We start from the raw sequence: 21,151 nt of genomic DNA on the forward strand, positions 1-21,151 counted from the left end.
AGAGAAGGACAGAAGGAGAGAAGGACAGAAGTAGAGAAGGACAGAAGTAGAGAAGGACAGAAGTACAGAAGGACAGAAGTAGAGAAGGACAGAAGTAGAGAAGGACAGAAGGACAGAAGTAGAGAAGGACAGAAGTACAGAAGGACAGAAGTAGAGAAGGACAGAAGTAGAGAAGGACAGAAGGACAAAAGTAGAGAAGGACAGAAGTAGAGAAGGACAGAAGTAGAGAAGGACAGAAGGACAGAAGGACAGAAGTAGAGAAGGACAGAAGTACAGAAGGACAGAAGTAGAGAAGGACAGAAGTAGAGAAGGACAGAAGTAGAGAAGGACAGAAGGACAGAAGTAGAGAAGGACAGAAGTAGAGAAGGACAGAAGTACAGAAGTAGAGAAGGACAGAAGTAGAGAAGGACAGAAGGACAGAAGTAGAGAAGGACAGAAGGACAGAAGTAGAGAAGGACAGAAGTAGAGAAGGACAGAAGTAGAGAAGGACAGAAGTAGAGAAGGACAGAAGGACAGAAGGACAGAAGTAGAGAAGGACAGAAGGACAGAAGTAGAGAAGGACAGAAGGACAGAAGTAGAGAAGGACAGAAGTAGAGAAGGGCGAGTCACTTTAAAATGGCTCAAATGTACACAGTACATCTGGAGGATTCAGTCGTACAAAAATACTGTCTGTCCGCCGCTCACCTGCAGGCCAGACACTGTTTACTACAAAGAGCGCGCGCTTAACAAACTGCTACCTCACAAAGGAACAGCACACGGCAAACAGCCAATCTAATATTTACAATTTGTTACATAAAGCATTTTTTTTTTAAAGAATAAAGGATATAAAGACAAGTAAAGGTCTGACGTAATCATGTGTTGATGAAGAATAGAGCACACTGGAGTCTTAAAAAAGCTTTTTTAAAAAGACAAATGTGATTTAACGATAAAAAAAAAATATCTCCTCGGTAAGGGCGTGATAAATTATTAACCATTTAAAAACTGAAGACGGATGTAAACAACCCATCAAGTCCATATCTGATAAAACCCTGTACGAGTAAATTACCCAGCATGCACCTCGCCGAAATCTTCCGTTCGAGCTGTTGTTTATAAACTTGCATGACGAGATTGTCGCGCAGGGACCGCTTGAGATCTGATCAGAGATGGGGGGGGGGGGAACCGATCCCTTCTTAAACCCTCAAGTAAAACATGGACCAAACCGCCATTTTAAGCTGCCCAAAAACACTCTCCTAGCTCCAACAATAAATATCCTGCCTTTCAAAACCTGCGTGATCTTCTCTCTTCCGTGGAGCGCAAAAAATACGCGAAACATCTTCAGTTTGAGTTTGTTTCCGAGTCCCACGGATGGAAGACGCTCATTCGAGTCCAACACAACCAATCCCGTTCCAAGCTTGTGCTTGTTTGAATAATCTCCACAAACCACATACAACTCAAAATCAAACGTAGCTGCACCTCATATAGACAAACGTCTATACACACACACACACACACACACACACCTCGCGATCAGTTCACATATCTCAACGGCACATCCCTGATAGGAATTCATGTCTTGGACCTCTTAAATACAATTAAATAAAACTAAAAACATGTCGAATGTCGTGTGAAAACGGAGATTAGGCGGACACGTCAAACATGGCTATATTCAGAAGAGGAAACACAAACACATTTTGTTTTTTTGTTTTTTAGAAAAGCTATCAAAACATGAGACGCTTCGACAGCCACGGAGACACGTATGGGTTACAAAGCTAAAAGGGAGAATCTCCCTAAAGTGCTAAATATATTTCAAATTCATTCACGATGTATTAGTATCTCAACGGCAACAGAGCTCTTGATTTTAATATTACACTAGAGGTTCTACTGAAAAACAGATCAATGATGCCAATAAAATGGAGGACTGGAAGTCAAGAACACAATACAAAGTAGCAAAGTGCCAATACACTCGATGGCTTAACGGGTCACATGATATGCTGACATGCCAAACGGTGGCCTCGATATAAAGTGGACCCTTGTGTGTCCATCAAGAAAAGGAGATCCGTAGCGCACACGTCCCACCAAAGAACAACACATGACAAGCGTTCAGAAACACGGATATAATGAAGACGCCCCACATGTAGAGGAGCAGGACGAGCGTGTGGACGGTGGACCACTTATCCTCAATGGTCCAAGAAATCCCTAGGGAGCGTCTTGCCCTGCTCCTGAAAACGCTCCAGAAGTTCGTCTATCTTGTCGTCGAGGTTGTTGGACTGGTCCAGTAAGGTCTGAATCTGCGCATTAGTCTGATTCTGATCCGAACCCGGGTGGTGACCCATGGTGACAAGCTGATCCGACAACGCCGGGCCGGGAGAATTTATGAGCGGCCCACATTCTAATAAAAGAGAGGAAGATTAGGCTTTTCCAGGCTCATTCTGCAATAAATCCAATGTAGAAAGGTCTGCACATTGATTCATGAGAGACATGGCTTGGGTTTATCCATCAGGATTCACTGGATCATTAAAAGTGGGCAGTACTCCAGTCCCAGAAGTCCCACTGTTTAAAGTGCCCCTATTATGCTAATTTTGTCTACAACAGGTTTACATGCATCAAAGGTCAAAAACACTTTCATTTTCTCATAATATACATCTCAGAGTTCAGTGATTCTCAAACAACTCGACGGGTGAATCTGTCTCTAAATCCCTCCTTTCCACAAGCCAGCTGTTCTCTGATTGGCCAAAAGGTCTTTTGTGATTGGTCTGCTCTGCTCTGATTGGTCAGATGGCCAGGGGCCTCATTTATAAAACTTTGCGTAGGATTTGCGTCAGAAGTGGCGTACGGATGAAACATAGGACGTGCGTACGCACACAAATATTCGGATTTATAAAACGTGCGCACACACATCCTACGCAGTTTTCCCTTAAAGGGTTAGTTCACCCAAAATGTAAATTGTGTCATTAATGACTGACCCTCATGTGGTTGGACACCCGTCAGACCTCCGTTCATCTTCAGACACAAATGAAGATATTTTAGTGTAAAGCTGATGCTCTGAAAGGCCTCCATTGGCTCAATGCACTTTACACTCTCAAGACCCTTAAAAGACACTAAAGACTAAAGTTACAAAGTCCATCTCACTACAGCGGCTCTACAATAACTTTATGAAGATGAGAATAGTTTTTGTGCGCAAAAAAACCCTAAATAATGACTTATATAGTGATGACGATTTCAAAACACGGCCTCATGAAGCTTCGAAGCGTTATGAATCAGTGAGTCGATTCATGATTCGGATCGCGTGTCAAACTGCTGAAATTTGGCGATCCAAACTGCTGAATCGACTCACTGATCTTGAGAGTGTAAAGTGCATTGAGCCAATGGAGGCCTTTCAGAGCATCAGATTTACACTAAAATATCTTCATTTGTGTCTGAAGATCTGAAGAGTGTCCAACGACATGAGGGTCAGTAATTAATGACAGAATTTTCATTTTTGGGTGAACTAACCCTTTAATAACTCACAATCAATCCTAAATGTAGCGCAGCTTTTGCGGCTTCATGTCACGCCCATAGTTGCCCATAAATAGTCTGTGAAACGCCCACAAGTTAATATTCATCAATTGCGAAATCATGGCAAATACAGAGAGGAAATTAAAAAAAGTAACTTCACTCAATGTGAAGTAGAAGTGATCGTTGGCGAGGTGGAAAATGTTGTTTTGGAGGGCACAGTGTGGGCATTACTAATGCCAAAAAGGCACTTGAGTGGCAAAAGGTTGCAGACGCCGTAAATGCTTTAGCCTCACAACCTCAGACCGTGGCCGAAATAAAAAAGAAATGGTCGGACATCAAAGTCAAGGCAAAAAAGCGTCTAGAGCTCCATCGCCAGAGTGTGTCCTCTTGCTGTCTGAAGATGCGTTCACTCCGAATCCTTCCATTTGCCACATCTTCTAGAGCTCAAGATCAGCCATCGTGCGTCATTACACATTGTGATGGGGCATTTATTTCCATCCATTTAATTGCATCTGACAAGCTACAGATGTCGGTTATAATCTACGTGGAAATGGGAAATAGTTCAGTGCAAATGTAATGTCTTGCAGTTTTCTATCTGCATCTATATCTGCTCCGCCAGACGGACACATTGACGAGAATATCAGTTTTGCACATTATTTCGTTCTGTTTACCATATTATTTATGAGGATGAATTGCATAACATGCCAATATTATTGCAGAACATATTTCACTTTTCTTTTTGCAAATATGTGTTAATTTGCATTTCTGTTGTAATTTTTGTTTGTTTTACACTGCAGATCGATCAAACGGGTGTTCGTGTAGGCTGTTATTTGTAAGACTTGCTTTGTGAAGTCTTCATGTTATTTATGAGAGGCAGTATTGCCATTTCTTTTACACAACGGTCTACAGTTTCACACACTTTCACGTTTCTTCCATCGGTGTCGCCATTTCTCATTTCACCCATTTTTTTTGCGTCCGCCTGGGTCAGAGCTTGCGTGAAGGACCGCACATTTTCCCGTCAAGTTTGCTTTTTATAAATACCAATTATTGCGTAGAGAGCGGCGCACGCCTTCTTTTGTGCGTACGCAACGTTTATAAATGAGGCCCCAGGTCTGTTGTGATTGGTCTACCGCTTATAGCACGTGTCAGAAGCGAAACGCTCATTACCATAACTGAACTTCAGCTCCGGAGGCTTCCTAAAGCTCAGTGATTGTACACACTGTAAAGACAGTAATGATGGCGTCGATTTTATCATATCAATCCGAGCGAGAGTCCGATGACGAAACATTGGAAGAGCTAGCTATTCAACCCCAACCTCCATCGCAAGGACGACTCGAGCGGGACGTTTCTCAATGATGCGCTCCTCACTGAGGTTCATTATGAGATGTTGCAGCTGTAATTCCCCACCATCAGCATTAACAAGAGCATGTCCATCAACAAACCCATGTTTCGGATTTATTGCGGTGCACATGCGGGAACTGTATCAGTGACAGCGCATACATTAGCCGAGCACTAATGTGAATGACTGATGTCACGAACGTTCCTAAAAACAAATCTTGCTCCATTCTTTGTCGTTCTTACTACATTAATTAAAGATATCTGCATTGACAGTTTTAGGTAACAGTGGCCCACGGCTGATTAGCAGAAGTGTTTCAGTAAGACAGTAATAACGCGAGTTAGCCGGAAACGTACACAATATAAAACACTAAGCTATGTATTTGGTAACACCCGGTAGAAAATATATACATAAATAATTGATCATACTTACAGGTTGTGATTCTGAGGAGCAAGTTGGTCCAAATAAACTGGGTACTGACCCATCTTTCCAGAGCAAGTGTTTTGCTTGTAAAACCCTGCATTGAAGGGCGGGTCAAGTTGTTCGCGGACGGACAACATTCAACCTAGGCGGGCATTATACCAATATATCTAGTGACATAGAACCGTTACTCCGTGGGATTCAACTTACAGACGACTCGTTTAGCCGGGTCAGAGACGATTCTTTCTTTTGGGAGGCAATAACTTTATTTAGCGAGCGCACTCGACTTTACAACTTTGCAGAACGTTTACATTCACAAACAGCTGCATTACACACATAATAGGGGCACTTTAATAGGGACTAGGCCAGGGGTGTCCAATCCTGCTCCTGGAGGGCCACTGTCCTCCAACCCCAATTAAACACACCTGAACCAGCTAATCAAGGTCTTACTATAAAGGTCATACTAGAAACTTTGAGGTGGGTGTATTGAGGCAGCTAAACTCTGATGGACAGTGGCCCTCTAGAAGCAGGTTTGGACACCCCTGGACTGGGTCAAGAATCCTCTTTCAGAACATCTCAACATGACCCAATGGTATTTCATTCTGCAGTCATTTGATAAGATTTCAACTCTGATTTAATGTTGACTTGGCCTGGCCATTAGGCCAAAAACAACTTCTCAAGAGGGTTTTTGATCCCTCACATCTGCATATTTTGGATGTCTCCCTCGTCTAAAACATCTAATTCAACTCACCAGCTCAATTAAAGGGATGCAAAAATGAAAGTTAGCCCATGATTTACTCACCCTCAACATTTACATTTACATTTATGCATTTGGCAGACGCTTTTATCCAAAGCGACTAACATTGCATTCAAGGTACACATTTTACATTTTGCCAATTCTTGCTTTCCCTGGGAATCGAACCCATGACCTTAGCGTTGCTAGCACCATGCTCTACTGTTTGAGCTACAGGAAAGCTTCCTAGGTGTATATGACATTCTTCTTTCAGACGAACACAATAAGTTATATAAAAGAAATGTCCTGGCTCTTCCAAACTTTATAATGGCAGTGAATGGCAGCCCAAAATTTTGCCCAAATCTAATCCTAACCCAGCCCAAAAGTCCATAAAAGTGCATCCATCCATTTTAAAAGTGCTCCACACGGCTCCGGTGGTTAATAAAGGCCTTCTGAAGTGAATCGATGGGTTTGTGTAAGAAAAATATCCATATTTAACACTTTATAAAGTATAATATCCAGCTTCTAGCGGACCACCTTCCATATTCAACTTACGCAGAAAGTGTAACGCCTCTCGCAGTTCAAACACTTACACTACGTACGACGTAATCGGCGTGCCAGCTTTTTTCTCATATTATAATGGACGGATACTCTTTTTTTGGGCTTCAAATTTTGGGCTGCTTTTATAAAGCTTGGAAGAACCAGGACATTTTTATTATAACTCTGATTGTATTTGTCTTATACACCTAGGATGACTTGAGGGTGAGTAAATCATGGGGTAATATTCATTTTTGGGTGAACTATCCCTTTAATAGAGACGCAAGACTTGAATAAGGTGTGTCCAATGAGGGAGACATACAAAATGTGCCGTGGTGGAGGTTCTCCAGGACAGAGCATGTCCCGATGGTACCCAGTACCCCCTCAAATCTTTTGTTTTTGCTATGACTGCAACTCCGTCGACTTAATTGCACTTACCACTGGGAATCTCAAAGAGAAAAAGGCCTGCTTGTCCTGGCTGTCCAGGCTGGCTGAGAGTTCCCCCAATAGCTGTCTGAAAGAGTTGGCTGGGCGGCTGCTGAGGGGTGGTAGGGGTGGAGCTCTGTAGACCGCTCACTGCCACGCCACCCTGTCCACTAAATATGGTGGCTGCTGCAGCAGTTGGAGGTAACTCCTGAGAACTTACACCACCTTGCAGGGTTAAAATTGCTGACTGAGGCAAAAAATTGTTGACAGAAGGTTGGTCCGTAGGAGAGACAGGGGTTACACTGCTGGCACTGGGGACAACCTGCATGGGTTGCTGGTCCTGAAAGAGTTCTGTCCGTGTTGAAGGCATACTGGCAGAGGGGTCACTCACAACGGTGCTCTGGTCTTGAAAAGACATGGGCTCTGCCGAGTCTTGTTGGGCAACACTCACAACACTGGCTTGTGGGAAAATAATTGAAGGATTCGGGGTTGGCTGGGCCGCCGGGACGGTGGGTTGGTTTGAAGGGTTGTTCACAGTAACGTTTTCAGAACTGGGAACAACTTGCATGGGTTGCTGCTCCTGAAAGATATTTTCCGGGAGGCGGTCACTTCCTAGTGAAGCTTGGTTCTGGCCACTGAACAACAGAGCCTGGGGCAGATCATGGGGATTGATGGTTGTGGTACAGAACAATATGCCTGTTTGTGTTTGTTGTTGATTTGGGGATATTGTGGTAATGTTTGGGAAAAGAGGGGCTTGTTGGGGTGCCGCCATCTGCTGCTGTTGTTGTTGTTGTTGTTGTTGTTGAGGAGACTGTTGTTCCATTGGGGTGGACAACTGTGTTTGTCCCTGAAAAAGTGAGACAGTCTGGGCATCTGTTCCAGAAGTCTGCATGGGTGTGAGGAAGGTTATCTGTTGCTGCTGCTGCTGCTGCTGGCTCTGGTTATTATCCGATGGTAGCTGGCTAGGCAACACACTTTGCGTAATAAACAGGCTAGCTGAAGGAGCCTGCTGTTCTGTGGGCAGATTGGTGCTTGTTAGCATCGTCATGGTGCCAGGAAATAAGGCTGCTTGAACCTGTGGTGGCTTTGTGGACCCAAAGAGTACTGTCTGCGAGTCTTGCGTTTCAGTCAAGGGGTTATGACTCTGAAAAAGCGTCTGAGGCGGTGAAGGCTGAGAGGGTGGCTGCTGCAGAAAGCTAGATGTCTGAATGGTCATTAGACCTCCAGTCTGTTGGAAAAGCGCAGTCTGCTGCTGGGGTGGGTTCTGGAGGAAGCCCTCAGAGGGCTGTGATAGACTATTGGCCTGTGAGGAGCTTTGCTGTTCGCTTGTGAAGCTAGGGGTGCACTGCATCGGAATCTGTGTCTGCAAGAGCTCGGACTGCAATTGTTGCTTTAGGCTCTCTAATACTTCCTGATGCTGCAGAGTTTCTAAATTGATCTGATGCTGTTGCTGCTGTTGAAGGTTATCAATGACCTTTTGATGCTGCAGAGTCACTATTGAACTCTGTTGCTGGATGTTCTCGAGAACTTTCTGGTGCTGTTGTTGATGCTGCAGATTCTCCAGGACTTTGTGTGTTTGCTGCTGCTGCTGCTGCTGAAGGTTGCCGAGTGCCTGTTGCTGGAGGTTTTCCAAGACCTTCTGGTGTTGCTGTAAATTTTCAAGGACTGTCTGTTGATGCTGCAGATCCACAAGTGCCTTCTGTTGCTGCTGATGCAGATTCTCCAGTATATTCTGCTCTTGCTGCTGCTGTTGCTGGTTGGTTAGAGTGGTTTCGTTTCCACCCAACCTTAGACTGTTCATGTTTTCCTGGACGTGTTGCTGAAGGCTCTCTGCAGACGGCGCTGGGCTGTAGAGTACAGAGTTAAGCTGCTGTTGTGCTTGCAGCTCTCTTACTGCCCTCTCTAGCTGTGCTACCCCATCCTGGGGCAAAAGCGCCTGAACCTGTGGCTGCTGGGATGGAGGGTTCTGTGAGTCTATGCCCACCAACACCATTCCACTCCCATCTGTACTGTTGTCTTCTGGAGACAACGTTTCCGGGGTTTCCCGCAAGAACTGCTGAGGGACCTGAGGGGGAACCGGCTGGAGAACTGTTGTGTCTTCTGACAAGGACACTTGGAAGGATGCGGGCGAAGGAATGTCCTGCTTCTGGATGGTGGACAAGCTTTCTTGAGTCGTAAATATTTGAGCCGATGACTGTTGCGAGTCCACGGGTTGGAGAGCCACAGGGCTTGGAAAAGACTTGGTGGCAGAGGGAAGGACAGTGCTTATCTCCAAGATTTGTTGGGTTGAACTAAGGGCCTCTACAGGCTGCTTTGCGGAAATAAGAAAACAATCTGTTAATTTTCCTGCCCTGTTCATAAAAGCAACAAACTAAAGGAAAACTGGAACATTAACTCAAAAGGGGATGGGTTTTGAGAATGGTAGTACCTTGAAAATGTCTGAAGGTGTTGCGTTGCAGGAGACTTCCATAGGTTCTTCTCGTTTGACCATAGGCAACATTAGGACGTTGTTGAGACAACTGGTCTCAGTTTGCATTGCTGTAAACAAAGCATTTGAGTTTAAACTTTAAAGCTGTTCGGCAGCAAGACATGAAAGTATTTTTGATAATGCCACACCTTTTATCTGCTCTTCAAAGGTACAAGCCTTAACTGTGGCTGGCAGTTCTGACTTCACTGGTAGTTCAACTTTCTCTGTATGAAAAGAGTTAAAATATGTGAATCTACTAGTGCCATCTTATTCTTTGTCCCATTAAGGAGTGTCACTAAAACAATATTTCACAAGGAAAATTATACGATACTAGGGCTGTAACGATTTGACCAAAAATAAAAACCTCGATTAATTGAACATTTTACCTCGATTACGATTAATGAACGATTATTTTGCTTTTCTTTTTTGCTTTCCATTTTTTGCCCTCATAAGGTTTTTGAGTAAGTTCCTGATAAGGTTTGTACTGTAAATATTTTCTACTATTAAAAGGTGGAATTTTTTTTTTCCTAATGAAAAAGTGAATTTCTTTGTGATTTTAAAATACTTGAAGGAAATGGTTCACTTTCAGAAGTTATTGTCTATGGGGCAGATTTCTGCCTGTTGTACATCAGATACAGATAAATTAACACAGTAGGCCTACATTACATTTATCTGAATGCATTAATGAGAGGGAGATGGTGTGTGTGAATTACTCATACCGTCTCTATTCATTATGAAGCTGTGGTTTGTACTTCAAAGGTATTAAAATATACGCCTATAACGGTTGAGTTTCTTAGCTACTTTAGTCACAGGACGGCGTTGACACAGTGTTTCTGCGCGATCTTCACGTGATGTGCGAGCTACTGTCTGTGAGTTTGTGTGTCACAATATATCAGGCATTAGTTCAACATAATACACATTTGATGGTCTAAAATCTTTAAAAATGGCAGGCCTTAAAACACAGCATACAAATGACAAAGCTTTATGAGGACGCAGGTGAAAGAGGTCTGCCTTTATTTTTTGATTAATCGTACAGCCCTACTTCATAGCAATATTCACAAAAACAATAGCCTGTAATCTTTAGACGTTGTTCTTGATGTTTTTCCGTTCAACTAGCAGCCCGCAGCCCTACTATTCATCCTGCATTTCTGTCGGACAGCATTCAGGTGCAAATGTACCAATGCGATGTAATTGGACACTCCAGGAGAGTTACAAATCGCCATCAGCATGATCAAATTAACGCTATACAAAAATGTACGATTCCATACATGTTTTACCAAAGTAACTTTGCTTGATGTACCCAAGTATACCAAGTAAGACAAGCATGGCTCATCATTCCTTTCAAACAATCATAGGCCAAACAGTATCCCTACCACCAGAACCCAACTCTTACAAGCCATTTCCTCTAAAATATCACAGGTTCCAACTGTACGTCTTTCTTTATTTCCAAAGAAGAAAATGACACCCCTTGTTTACAGTCAACACATCTTTGCTGGACACCTGTTGATATCATAAATGCATCCTCTCTTCACCAACCTGTAAGAGGAGTGTAGGTAAAAGGCTGTAGATCATGCGTTCTCCCCGCGTTTGTCACTACGGCAATCCCAATAGACACTGGGGAGGCCGCTGTCTGGTCATGATATGGGGGAACCTTCACCACTAGATGATTCTGGAGCGAATTATGTTGAGAAGACGCTTTAGACAAGATATTTTTGAATGATAAGCATTATCACCAGAACTGTGATACCATGTGTCCTGCACTTGCCTGATGAAAAAGTTCCATGTCAATTTCGGCTTCAGCTTGCCAGCCACTCTCATCTGAAAGGAAAAATAAAAACATCAAGGAAAAAGATGCACTTTGGTGCCAAACATTACAGATAAGGAGTATGTTCAAAAAGCTAAATTTGCATTCTGAAAGGTGAGTGCGCAACAAAAGTATGGGGCATTTAGCTAATACCCAATGTAAAGGTATTGGTTTTTATGGTATAAGACAGGGTTCCTCAAACTCATTCCTGCAGAGTTTAGCTCCTACCCTGATCAAACTATTCAAGGTATCCAGGATCACTCGAAAATCACAGGTTGGTGAGTTTGATCAGGGTTGGAGCTAAACTCTGCAGGACAGACAGGGTTTCTCCAACCAGGACCGAGTTTGAGAACCCGATGTCCATGCATGCAATACCTGCAGAATTTTCCTGAAAAAGAACTTTGGTTCCTTTGAGAAAGTTCTTGCCGATGATAAAGACCTCCTCTCCTCCTGCGACAGAACAACTGTGAAGACTCTTCTTAAGGATTTCTGGCACCCCAGCAGGTTGAGCTGAAAATGTGACAAAGAATACAGTCACAACCACTGACAGACGTGGAAAATAAAACCCCTTACAGGATTAGTTCACTTCAAAATTAACATTTCCTGATAATTTCCTCACTAGGGTTGGGTACCGAACTCTGTACTTTTAAGGGCACCGACCGAATTACGTCGGTACTACCGAGTACTGATTCACATTAAATCAATCGGTACCAAATTTCGGTACCTGAGAACGCATCTGGTGATATAGACTAGTGTTTGTGAATATTAAAACCGCAAAAAGACTATTTAAATACGAATCCTGCGTGTCTCTGTGCGAATGAATGCCGTAGAAGTGCGGTTTACCACACACACACACACACACTCGCACTCACTATCACTATGACGGTCGCATGTTTCCATTTCTGTCGTCTCATAAGAGGACATGAACGCACGAACGTCATCTCCAGAGCCACTGAGAGTCACTTTATGAGCATTTAACCGTTTCATTTGAGAAAAACTACCGTCATAAACACACAGAAACTCAAAGGTCTTCACGGCAACCTGTCAAAATAAAAGTCTGGTTTATCTTGACAAATACATCACTGTTGTACAGTAGAATTTAGATACGTCTCAATTAATAATACTAACACAAATGTAATAATAATAATCAAAACGTTATTTTTTAAGTAATACATTTTAAAAATTCTGTTTTAATTTTAACCGTATAAAGCTCAGTTGTGCAGAACTTTGTTTGACAAAAAAAGTTTAATTATATTAAAAGATAAATTAAATTAATTATATCTTATATCTTCATTTGATTACCAGAAAATACACAGCACATCATTTGTGGGAAATCTTTTCATAGAAATGAAATTAAAAAGAAAAAAATAATATGGTTGTTTTTATTAATTGAATTTAAGTATCTAGTCGCCTACTATCTAGTAAATATTACAGTAATCAAACATCACACACAATGGCAGACAGAGACCAGGGCAGCTCTGGCATAATGTCAATAACACTTCTATAAACGACTTACAGGTTATTTATAGTTATTGATGTAAATCCCTAAAGTACCGAAAAAAGGTACAGTTGGGTACCGATACCGGTTAAAATGTGAACGGTACCCAACCCTACTCCTCACCCCCATCTCATCCAAGCTGTTCATGTTTTTCTTTCTTCAGTCGAAAAGAAATGAAGTTTTTTGAGGAAAAAATTCCAGGATTTTTCTGCACATAATGGACTTCAATGGGAACCAACGGTTGAAGGTCCAAATCACTGCAGTTTCAGAGGAAGAGCTTCAGAGGCTCTGACCGATCCCAGAGGAATAGAGTCTGATCTAGACAAACCATCAGACATTTTCAACAAAAATAAATTTCTATATACTTTTTAACCATGAATGCTTGACTTCGGTGTTGTCCTTCTTCACGGCGTATGACGTCATCACGTCCGAAAGGTCACGTGACGTAGGTGGAAGTACCGACCCAGTGTTAAAACAAACGTGCAAAGACTAAATCAAACGGCCTTTACAGAAATAAAGGGAAAACTACGATGTCGGATGATTTTAAAGTTGGAGGAGAACATGAGATGGAGTTTTTCGGCACAGGGTCGGTACTTCCACCTGTGTCATGTGACCTTTCCGACATGATGACGTCATACGCAGTGAAAAAGCAGAACACCGAAGTCGCGCATTTGAGGTTAAAAAGTATATAAATGTGTATTTGTGTTGTAAATGTGGCCGATGGTTCCTCTAGATCAGACCCTATTCCTCTGGGATCGGTCAGAGCCTCTGAAGCTCTTCCTCTGAAACTGCAGTGATTTGGACCTTCAACCGTTGGTTCCCATTGAAGTCCATTATGTGCAGAAAAATCCTGGAATGTTTTCCTCAAAAAACGACTGAAGAAAGAAAGACATGAACATCTTGGATGAGATGGGGGGTGTGAAAATCATCTCATGATTTGAAGTGAACTAATCCTTTAAAATCAAATCTATACCCAGCTTTGCACTTACTACATAAGATAGGAGAGGAGAGAGTCTGGAGGGTCAGAACAGATCCGTCAGGTCTTGGGATGTTGACTCTGAAGGCCAAACGAGCTCGAGTGCTCTTCTTTTTGGAGCCGGCGACCCCTATACGAGCTTCAACATCGGCGTTCCTCAGCTTCAAGATGCCCACACAGTCCACGCTGCCAAGACACATCACATTAGACTTCAACCACACAAACCACATCAACTAAAAGAGAAACTACAGACTGATCCTTACGGTAGGGTCATAGAGTTGGTCGGCTCAATGTTCACTTCAATAACTGTGGTCCCCTCGATATCCACTTCCTTACAGGCCGTAGTGTTGCGCCCCGTCACTCTGCAGGCTTGATAAAACCCATGAGGCTTCACACGTCCAGCGTCATTAGCCACAAATACTTGGAGCATCACTGGTTCACTGACTCCCTCTAACTGATATTTAGAAGCATTACCATATAAACTGCATTCCTTCCATAAATGCATATTGGTCCAGATAATATGATGTGTATTCAATTCTTACCTTGATTGTGGGGAATCCCTGCTGGGTGCGGTCTTTGACGGATCCTCGACTTCCCTCTGTGAGGTATCGAGCTCTGTGCTGTGTCTCGGGCTGAATCAAAATCTTCAGCTCCTTCCCTTCGCTCTTCTGCGGGTACTGAATGGAAAGAATCCCCCCTTTCTGATTGTTTGACACTTCCAGGGAGCTAAAGGTAACATAAAAGGAAGAACATTTAAAAAGAAGACCCTCGCTACACCCCTTCTACTCACGATTACTCGAAATCAAACCGCAATCGCGATTTGGCTTATGTGCGATTATGAAAGCTCAAAGGCTGCGATTTTAATGAAATAAATAAATGCCCAGTGTGTCAGTGAGGAAACGCTGCTCCGTCTGAAAGCACTGCGAGTAGGGATCGACCGATATGGATTTTTTAGTGCCGATACCGATTTTTTTTCCTCAGCCGTAGCCGATGGCGATACGGGCTGCCGATTTACTGGAGCCGATATTTGGAGCCGATACTGCTTTTGCTCCCTCAATTTACATCATAAAAATGACACAATGATCAGGATGATAACAATTTAAAATTTACAATTTAAAAAAGGAACATTTATTGAACTAAAAAAAACTATATTTAACAAATAGTAAAAACAGGTGAGGTAGAACAAGAAAAAAAAAGAGTTCAGTGGTGAAAATAAATATTTAAGCATAAATAAAATAATGACACTATTGCACACAGTATCAACAAGCAAGCAGCATAATAAAGTGCACACTGACTGTACTATACTTAATTTTAAAACTATTTACAACCTAGTCATTTAATGGTTACACTCTAAAAAATGCTAGGTTAAAAATAACCCAAGTTGGGTTGAATATGGGCTTACCCAGCAATTGGAAGACATTGAAAAAATCTCCCAATGCTCCACGTGAAACTTCAGTCTTTCCACCTTTTACCATCGTGTCAATTCTCAAGTGATTTTGATTAATATGCGCGAGGGAGAGCGAGACAGTTTGAAGACGGTGAGAGCTGCCCTGTGGACGCCTGTCTGGAAATAATGCAGGGGAAAAATATCGGCGAACGCAGCAACCTTATATCGGCAGATACCGATACACGTAAACATAGCAAATATCGGCCCGATATATCGATCTAACACAAACTGCAAGTTTGAGCAACATGTGTCAAAAATCTTCACAAACTAGTAATGCGAAGCGTTCATAAACCTGTTGTCCAACCAAATACAACGTTTAATAATCACTTCATATCATCAGTCGAGCTGATGTGGCTTCTTATCACAGAACGTCAATCAGCACTGAATACTTTATTATTATGAAAATACCCGAGAAGGCTTGAAGAACTCAAATACACCATATCTTGCCGCAGAAGTATTATCTTCCTGTTTAATCAGTCAAAGCGTTTCTATCTTCGTTTTATTCAGCTACAGCGCGAGCTTCAAATTAGGAATTTCCTGAAAACAAACGATTACTTCTCTGGCGCAAATGTGCCGTTTCTGCTCGAGGGCGCCCTCTGGCCTCCAGTATGAATGAAACTTTTGGGTAGAAAAGAAGAAAAATAAAACTTCTCTCTTAATAAATTTATTTGACAATCCATATGTTTTTCTTCAATGTACAGGAGTTTTAACCCCCACAGTGGATGCATAAGAGGCTCATATTTCATATTAAAGACATAGACTTTAAGAAATTGATATCACAGATAAAAAGTACAGATTTGTATAATAATAATAATAATTGTTTTTTACAATAAATCCTTAGACCTTTCTAATAATTTTTAGTCATAGGCCGTCTGCATATTAACAGGTAACCCATAATTGTTAGTTTTCTGTAAAATATAAATATTATTATACTGTTATATTTATTCTTAAAGGGTTACTTCAGTGATTTAGCATTAGGCTTTGTATCAGTAGAAACCCGGTAGTGTATTAAAATTATGTCACTTTCCCCCCTCATATCCCCCTGAGGCAAGATAATTATTTTATTGCATTTTATTTCTGGAAAAATTCCTCCGATGACGCAAATATCGTCATTTTGTGTCATCGGAGGAGTTTTTGGCCAGAGGCTAAAACTACAGCCACTAGATGGAGCTGTTCCACATGTTATCAACCAGCCCATAGGGGAGAGATCTCACTCACAGAATGAAGACACAGTCGGCCGCACGGACAATCATAACGGAGCGGTGCAGAGCAAAGTGAGTGTTTCAACTTTTCAATGAATTCCTGTGATAGTTTAGCTTCCATATGCGATCTGAAAACGTGCCAGACTGGCGCTTAACGTTACCTCAGCTCAGCTCTTCGTGATGAATGAAATCTGACTCCTGCTGCGTCTGTGACGTGACTTTCGTTCGGCTCACTCACACTTTTTGAAAAGACACGTTCAGTTTTTAATTGTAGTGAACGAAACTGAACGAAATGATTGTATTACTATGAAGATCAAAACGACGGTGTACGCCTCGTAGGGCAGCGAAGCAAGTGCATTCTGGGAGTTGTTGTCTTTCATCCACATGAGACAAAAATACATTTTCTTTCTTTTCTCAGTCTAGAAGGCACCAAATTCAAAAATAATTTCACATTTCTACTGCATAAATGGCCCAGTTTAAATAGAAAGCTTAATGCTACAGTGTGTGATATTTTCCCCCATCTAGTGGTGAACTTGTATATGACCATCCAGTGAATATTAGTTTCTGTTCCTCTCAATTCCGATTTCGTTTTAACTCCTACGGTGGCCGATTTAGTCCAAGATTAACATGGCTTCCAGTTCGACCTCGTCCACATTCGACACGGAGCCATCGAGTGTTAAAACGCCAAAGGCGAATTTACGGGTATGTCCCTCTTTGGCTAATGTACTTTCAAGATGGAGGGGCAACATGGCGACCCGCATTCGAATCCTCACCCGTATGTATTTTCAATGGCATATTATAAACTTACGAGAATACTTTATTACTTGAAAGAAGTAAATATACATTAATGAGCACATATATTTTTGAAAGAACTGAGTGTTTTTAGCTAAGAATATACTAAAAAAAGTTGTGTAGCTTTAATACTAAATCACTGAACTTACCCTTTAAATGCTCTATTTTAAAGAGCACTTATCATGGAATTTTGAAATTTACCTTTCATGTAGTGTGTAACATAGATCTAAGTGAACAAAAACATCCTGCAAAGTTTGAAATATGACAGTGCACCGTATATATAGTTATTTTCTTTCAAAAGTAAGAGTCGACTCTGAGTCATTTTTAAGAATCGTTAGAAGACCGAAGCTTTTTCTCTGACTAGATGACGTCAACTTGTCAAGTTATTTGAATACGATACGCCCACTTATTGCGCTCCAAGACGCCAGTGAAAACTAGAAAACATCATGACGAGGAGACGCTGGGTTCTGAAGTGCGACTCAAAAGCAAACTTTTCTCATCTGCCCAAGGATGAGCATTTGAAGACTAAGTGGCTTGAAGACAAACCATACATCGTCGCGATTGAGTGTTTATTAGTCTTCAAATGTCTCTATTTGCATGTTTCGCGATCTCAGGAAGCTTTTATTATGGACTTCTATTATGGCACATGGTTCTTCTTTGTCTGTGTGTACCATATATGGACTACATGTGCTCAGAGCGCCCTCCGGCTGCCAGGATGAATTGAAAACAACACATAAGAGACTCAATCGCTCATGATTAGGCTACATCTGCGCATTTTGAGTAAGTATTGAATAAAAAATACTCCGTTTAGAAATTTGACACAGACATATGAGAATCTATCAATATTTCTCCTCATCTGCACACTTTTGAACTAAAAGCCCTGAGGGATGTTGATTTGTCGCGAGTCTTCGTGAGGAGAATAGAGGAGTTTTTTTATGAATGAGATCAGCTGAGGCTCATATTACAATCAAACGGTACAGACGCGGTTTTCATATTCATAACTCCTGACACATATTAACAAATTACTGTCACTATAAGACTTTGAGAATAAAACAGAGGTAAAAAATGGAAGCTTGACTCTTACATCTTTTAAATGATGTATAGATTGCCATGGTAATTACTTACATCTGACAGTCATTTGAGCTAATTTAAACAAATAAAGCTTGAGGACAAATGCGCCCTCAATCCAGTAAAGAGGTTAAACCGAAAACCATTTATGGTGATGTGCGTTCCGTTTCCGAAAATATCTGCACAGACTATACCAATCACAACTGACTGGGTCATCGGACCAATCAGCGCAGATTAGCATCACGTAAAGGCGGGGTTTTGAAAAGTGAATCACTAAAGGAATCATTTGAGAATCGCCCAAAACAGGTAAAAATCAATGCATATTATAAGAAAACTAAAGTCTTTTTTGTCATTGCATGCATGAAAAACTGTTGTTGGGAACAATAGTTGGAACATTTTAAATGCCATAATAGGTGCTCTTTAATTTTTTAATAATGAATGTTATTGTAATAGTAATATTTCTTGTTTTTATTTAGCAATAATAATAATCATTATTATTATTAGTCTCATTAATATATAAACACACTTTTCATTTGTAAAAATTAATAAATAATAATAAAATCGCAATTTTAACCAGAATAATCGCAATTCGATATTTTCCCCAAATCGTGCAGCCCTACTTCACAATGAGAAGATGCAAGGACACCAACCTCACTTTGGGTGTGACTTTGGCGTCTGAACCCAGTTGTGACAGAACAAAGTGCGGCGCTTTGGCGCTGTCTGCGTCGAACACATCCATGCCGGCTTCCTCCCGCGCCGCAGGTTTGGGCCCCGGCCGCTGGCGAGGAGTCCTCTTTCGGGACTTCCTGGGCACTTCAGTATTGTCGTTGTACGAACTACTGCTGCCCATGCTGAAGTTGGACACGGAGTCCTCCATCCACATGCTGCCGCTCTGCTCCGAGTCCGGGTTGGGAAGCAGATCATCCTGGCAGGACATCCGGCTGTCATCCAGCAGATCCTCCGGAGGGGGGGAGATGCTCAGGACGGTCCGCCGCTTGGACGGGGTGGCCTGGCTCTGAGCGGCTCCACCGGGCTCGCCCACCGCTGGACCCGGCTCCACACCCAATCGCTCCTCTGTGGAGGGCCCGCTGTGGAGCCTGGAAGCCTGCTCTGGGGCTGAGGTAGCAGAGAGCATGCTGGGACATGAAGGAAGTGTACTGCTGAGTCCTCCAGGGGAGGAGGCAGCGGGGCAAGTGGAAGCAGCATCTGTAGTGTGCACAAGGCAGAACCATTAACAAACCGGGCCCTTCACATCTGGCTAGCAGTCCCGATCAAGCAGTGAAACTCGACATGGTATCTGGTCAATGCCCTTTATCGGTCTTGTTGATACTAAATTAGGCTGGTACATTGTCCAATACCTTCATATTACGGAGTCCTACCATAAAGAAAAGCAAAGGATATACATGCATAGGGGGTATCCAGAGCATTTGTTGTTCTGCATAACCCAGTGCTGATCTATCCATTCAAGACAAATTGAATAACTCTGAGACTAATGCATGCCAATTGGGCGAACCGCTTTGGTTCTGGCGGATACTCCTGAGCTGATCTATTCAAAACAGCCTCTCATAGACACATAAATATTGGACAATGAAAATTCTGACTAATGCATGCCAATTGGACAATTTGGTTGGGACTGAACGTAGCCATGGAGACAGAATAAACAAGCTTCTGACCTACGAAGCAGAGAACTGCAGACCATTTTATATGCAGACTCTCCCTGATTCAGAGGGAACTCCCTGGAATAAAAACGACAAATGACAGCGAATAAACAATAAGTGCTGGTCATCCAAATGTAGATATCTGCACATTTTTGGTCAGCAAAAATCATCACTTTCATAAAAACACCTGTTTTTATAAAGTTTTTGTACAGAAATGGTTCTCACTGTCCTAGTTTGGTGCTGGATTTGGTTGATTGTTTTCATTTTTTTGGTGCATAAACACTGATATTTGTCTGGGCTGATTTGCATTCATAGTATTGCCTTTTAACTAGGACTGGGCAATATATGTGGTGTTATTTGGTGTGAATATCGCAATGATTTTAAACGCATCAATCAATTAAAACTAAGACGAGTACCAGAAATGTGATTAATTTCTGCAAATGTACTAAATTAACCAAAAGTATTTGTTTACATCATCACTCTAGGGGTGCTTGTATTATGACTGCATTTTGGTTCGTTTCAACTGGTGCGGACGAAAGCAATCAGGTGTGGTGTGAAAAGGAACCAAAAAAGCTGAAAAATGCTACACTGTTTAAATTAGGGCTGTCAAAAGATTAAATCGCATCCAAAATCAAAGTTTGTGTTTACATAATATGTGTGTGTCTCCTCTGTTAATTATTATTTATATATAAATACACACACAAGCATGTATATATTTAAGAAAATAAGAAAAAAATATTTTTATATATAAAACATTTATATATATTATAGATTATATAAATGTATATACAGTATATACATGCAAATATTTCTTAAATATATACATGAATGTGTGTGTATTTAGATATAAATAATAATTAACAGAGTACACACACACATATTATGTAAACACAAACTTTTATTTTGGATGCGATTAATCGCGATTAATCTTTTGACAGCCCTAGTTTAATTGTTTGCCCTTGGTTTTGACCAAATGAACTGAACTAGAGATGTGAAAGCACTCTAGATCAACGGTGCCCAAGCCCCTGCTCCTGGAGATCTACCTTCAACCCTGATAAAACACACCTAAAGCAGCTCATTAGATCTTCAGCAGCTCTTGATAATTACAGACGGGCGTGTGTTGAACAGGCCTGGAGCTAAACTCTGCAGAAAGGTGGATCTCCAGGAACAGGGATGGGCAAATCCTTGTGTGGCACTGGATTTATCATGTGCCAAATGATTTAAAGGGGACCTATTATGCACTTTTTCTACTAAACAAGTCTCATGTGTCCCCAGAACGTGTGTGAAGTTTCAGCTCAAAACACCCCACAGAT

General features: G+C 41.8%; 1 protein-coding gene across 2 annotated transcripts in view; it reads right to left on the bottom strand.

Moving 5' to 3' along the window:
* Positions 1-810: 810 nt before the first annotated feature.
* Positions 811-21,151, bottom strand: part of nfat5a (nuclear factor of activated T cells 5a) — a 36,538-nt gene continuing 16,197 nt past the window's right edge. Inside the window, exons 3-13 of one of the 2 annotated variants that reach the window (XM_079808759.1) lie at positions 18,831-19,386; positions 14,214-14,397; positions 13,935-14,125; positions 13,685-13,857; positions 11,573-11,707; positions 11,159-11,211; positions 10,930-11,062; positions 9,543-9,617; positions 9,355-9,464; positions 6,939-9,234; positions 811-2,368 (exon numbers count right to left, since the gene is read on the bottom strand). In XM_079808759.1, the coding sequence (XP_079664885.1) occupies positions 2,157-2,368; positions 6,939-9,234; positions 9,355-9,464; positions 9,543-9,617; positions 10,930-11,062; positions 11,159-11,211; positions 11,573-11,707; positions 13,685-13,857; positions 13,935-14,125; positions 14,214-14,397; positions 18,831-19,386 (4,118 nt within the window). In that variant the 3' untranslated portion in view covers positions 811-2,156. Of the gene's footprint in view, positions 2,369-6,938; positions 9,238-9,354; positions 9,465-9,542; positions 9,618-10,929; positions 11,063-11,158; positions 11,212-11,572; positions 11,708-13,684; positions 13,858-13,934; positions 14,126-14,213; positions 14,398-18,830; positions 19,387-21,151 lie in introns of both variants that reach the window. The other variant, XM_079808758.1, reaches the window with a different exon arrangement.

The sequence above is a fragment of the Gobio gobio genome, assembly GCF_949357685.1.
Source record: "Gobio gobio genome assembly, chromosome: 25".
Lineage (NCBI taxonomy): Eukaryota > Metazoa > Chordata > Actinopteri > Cypriniformes > Gobionidae > Gobio > Gobio gobio.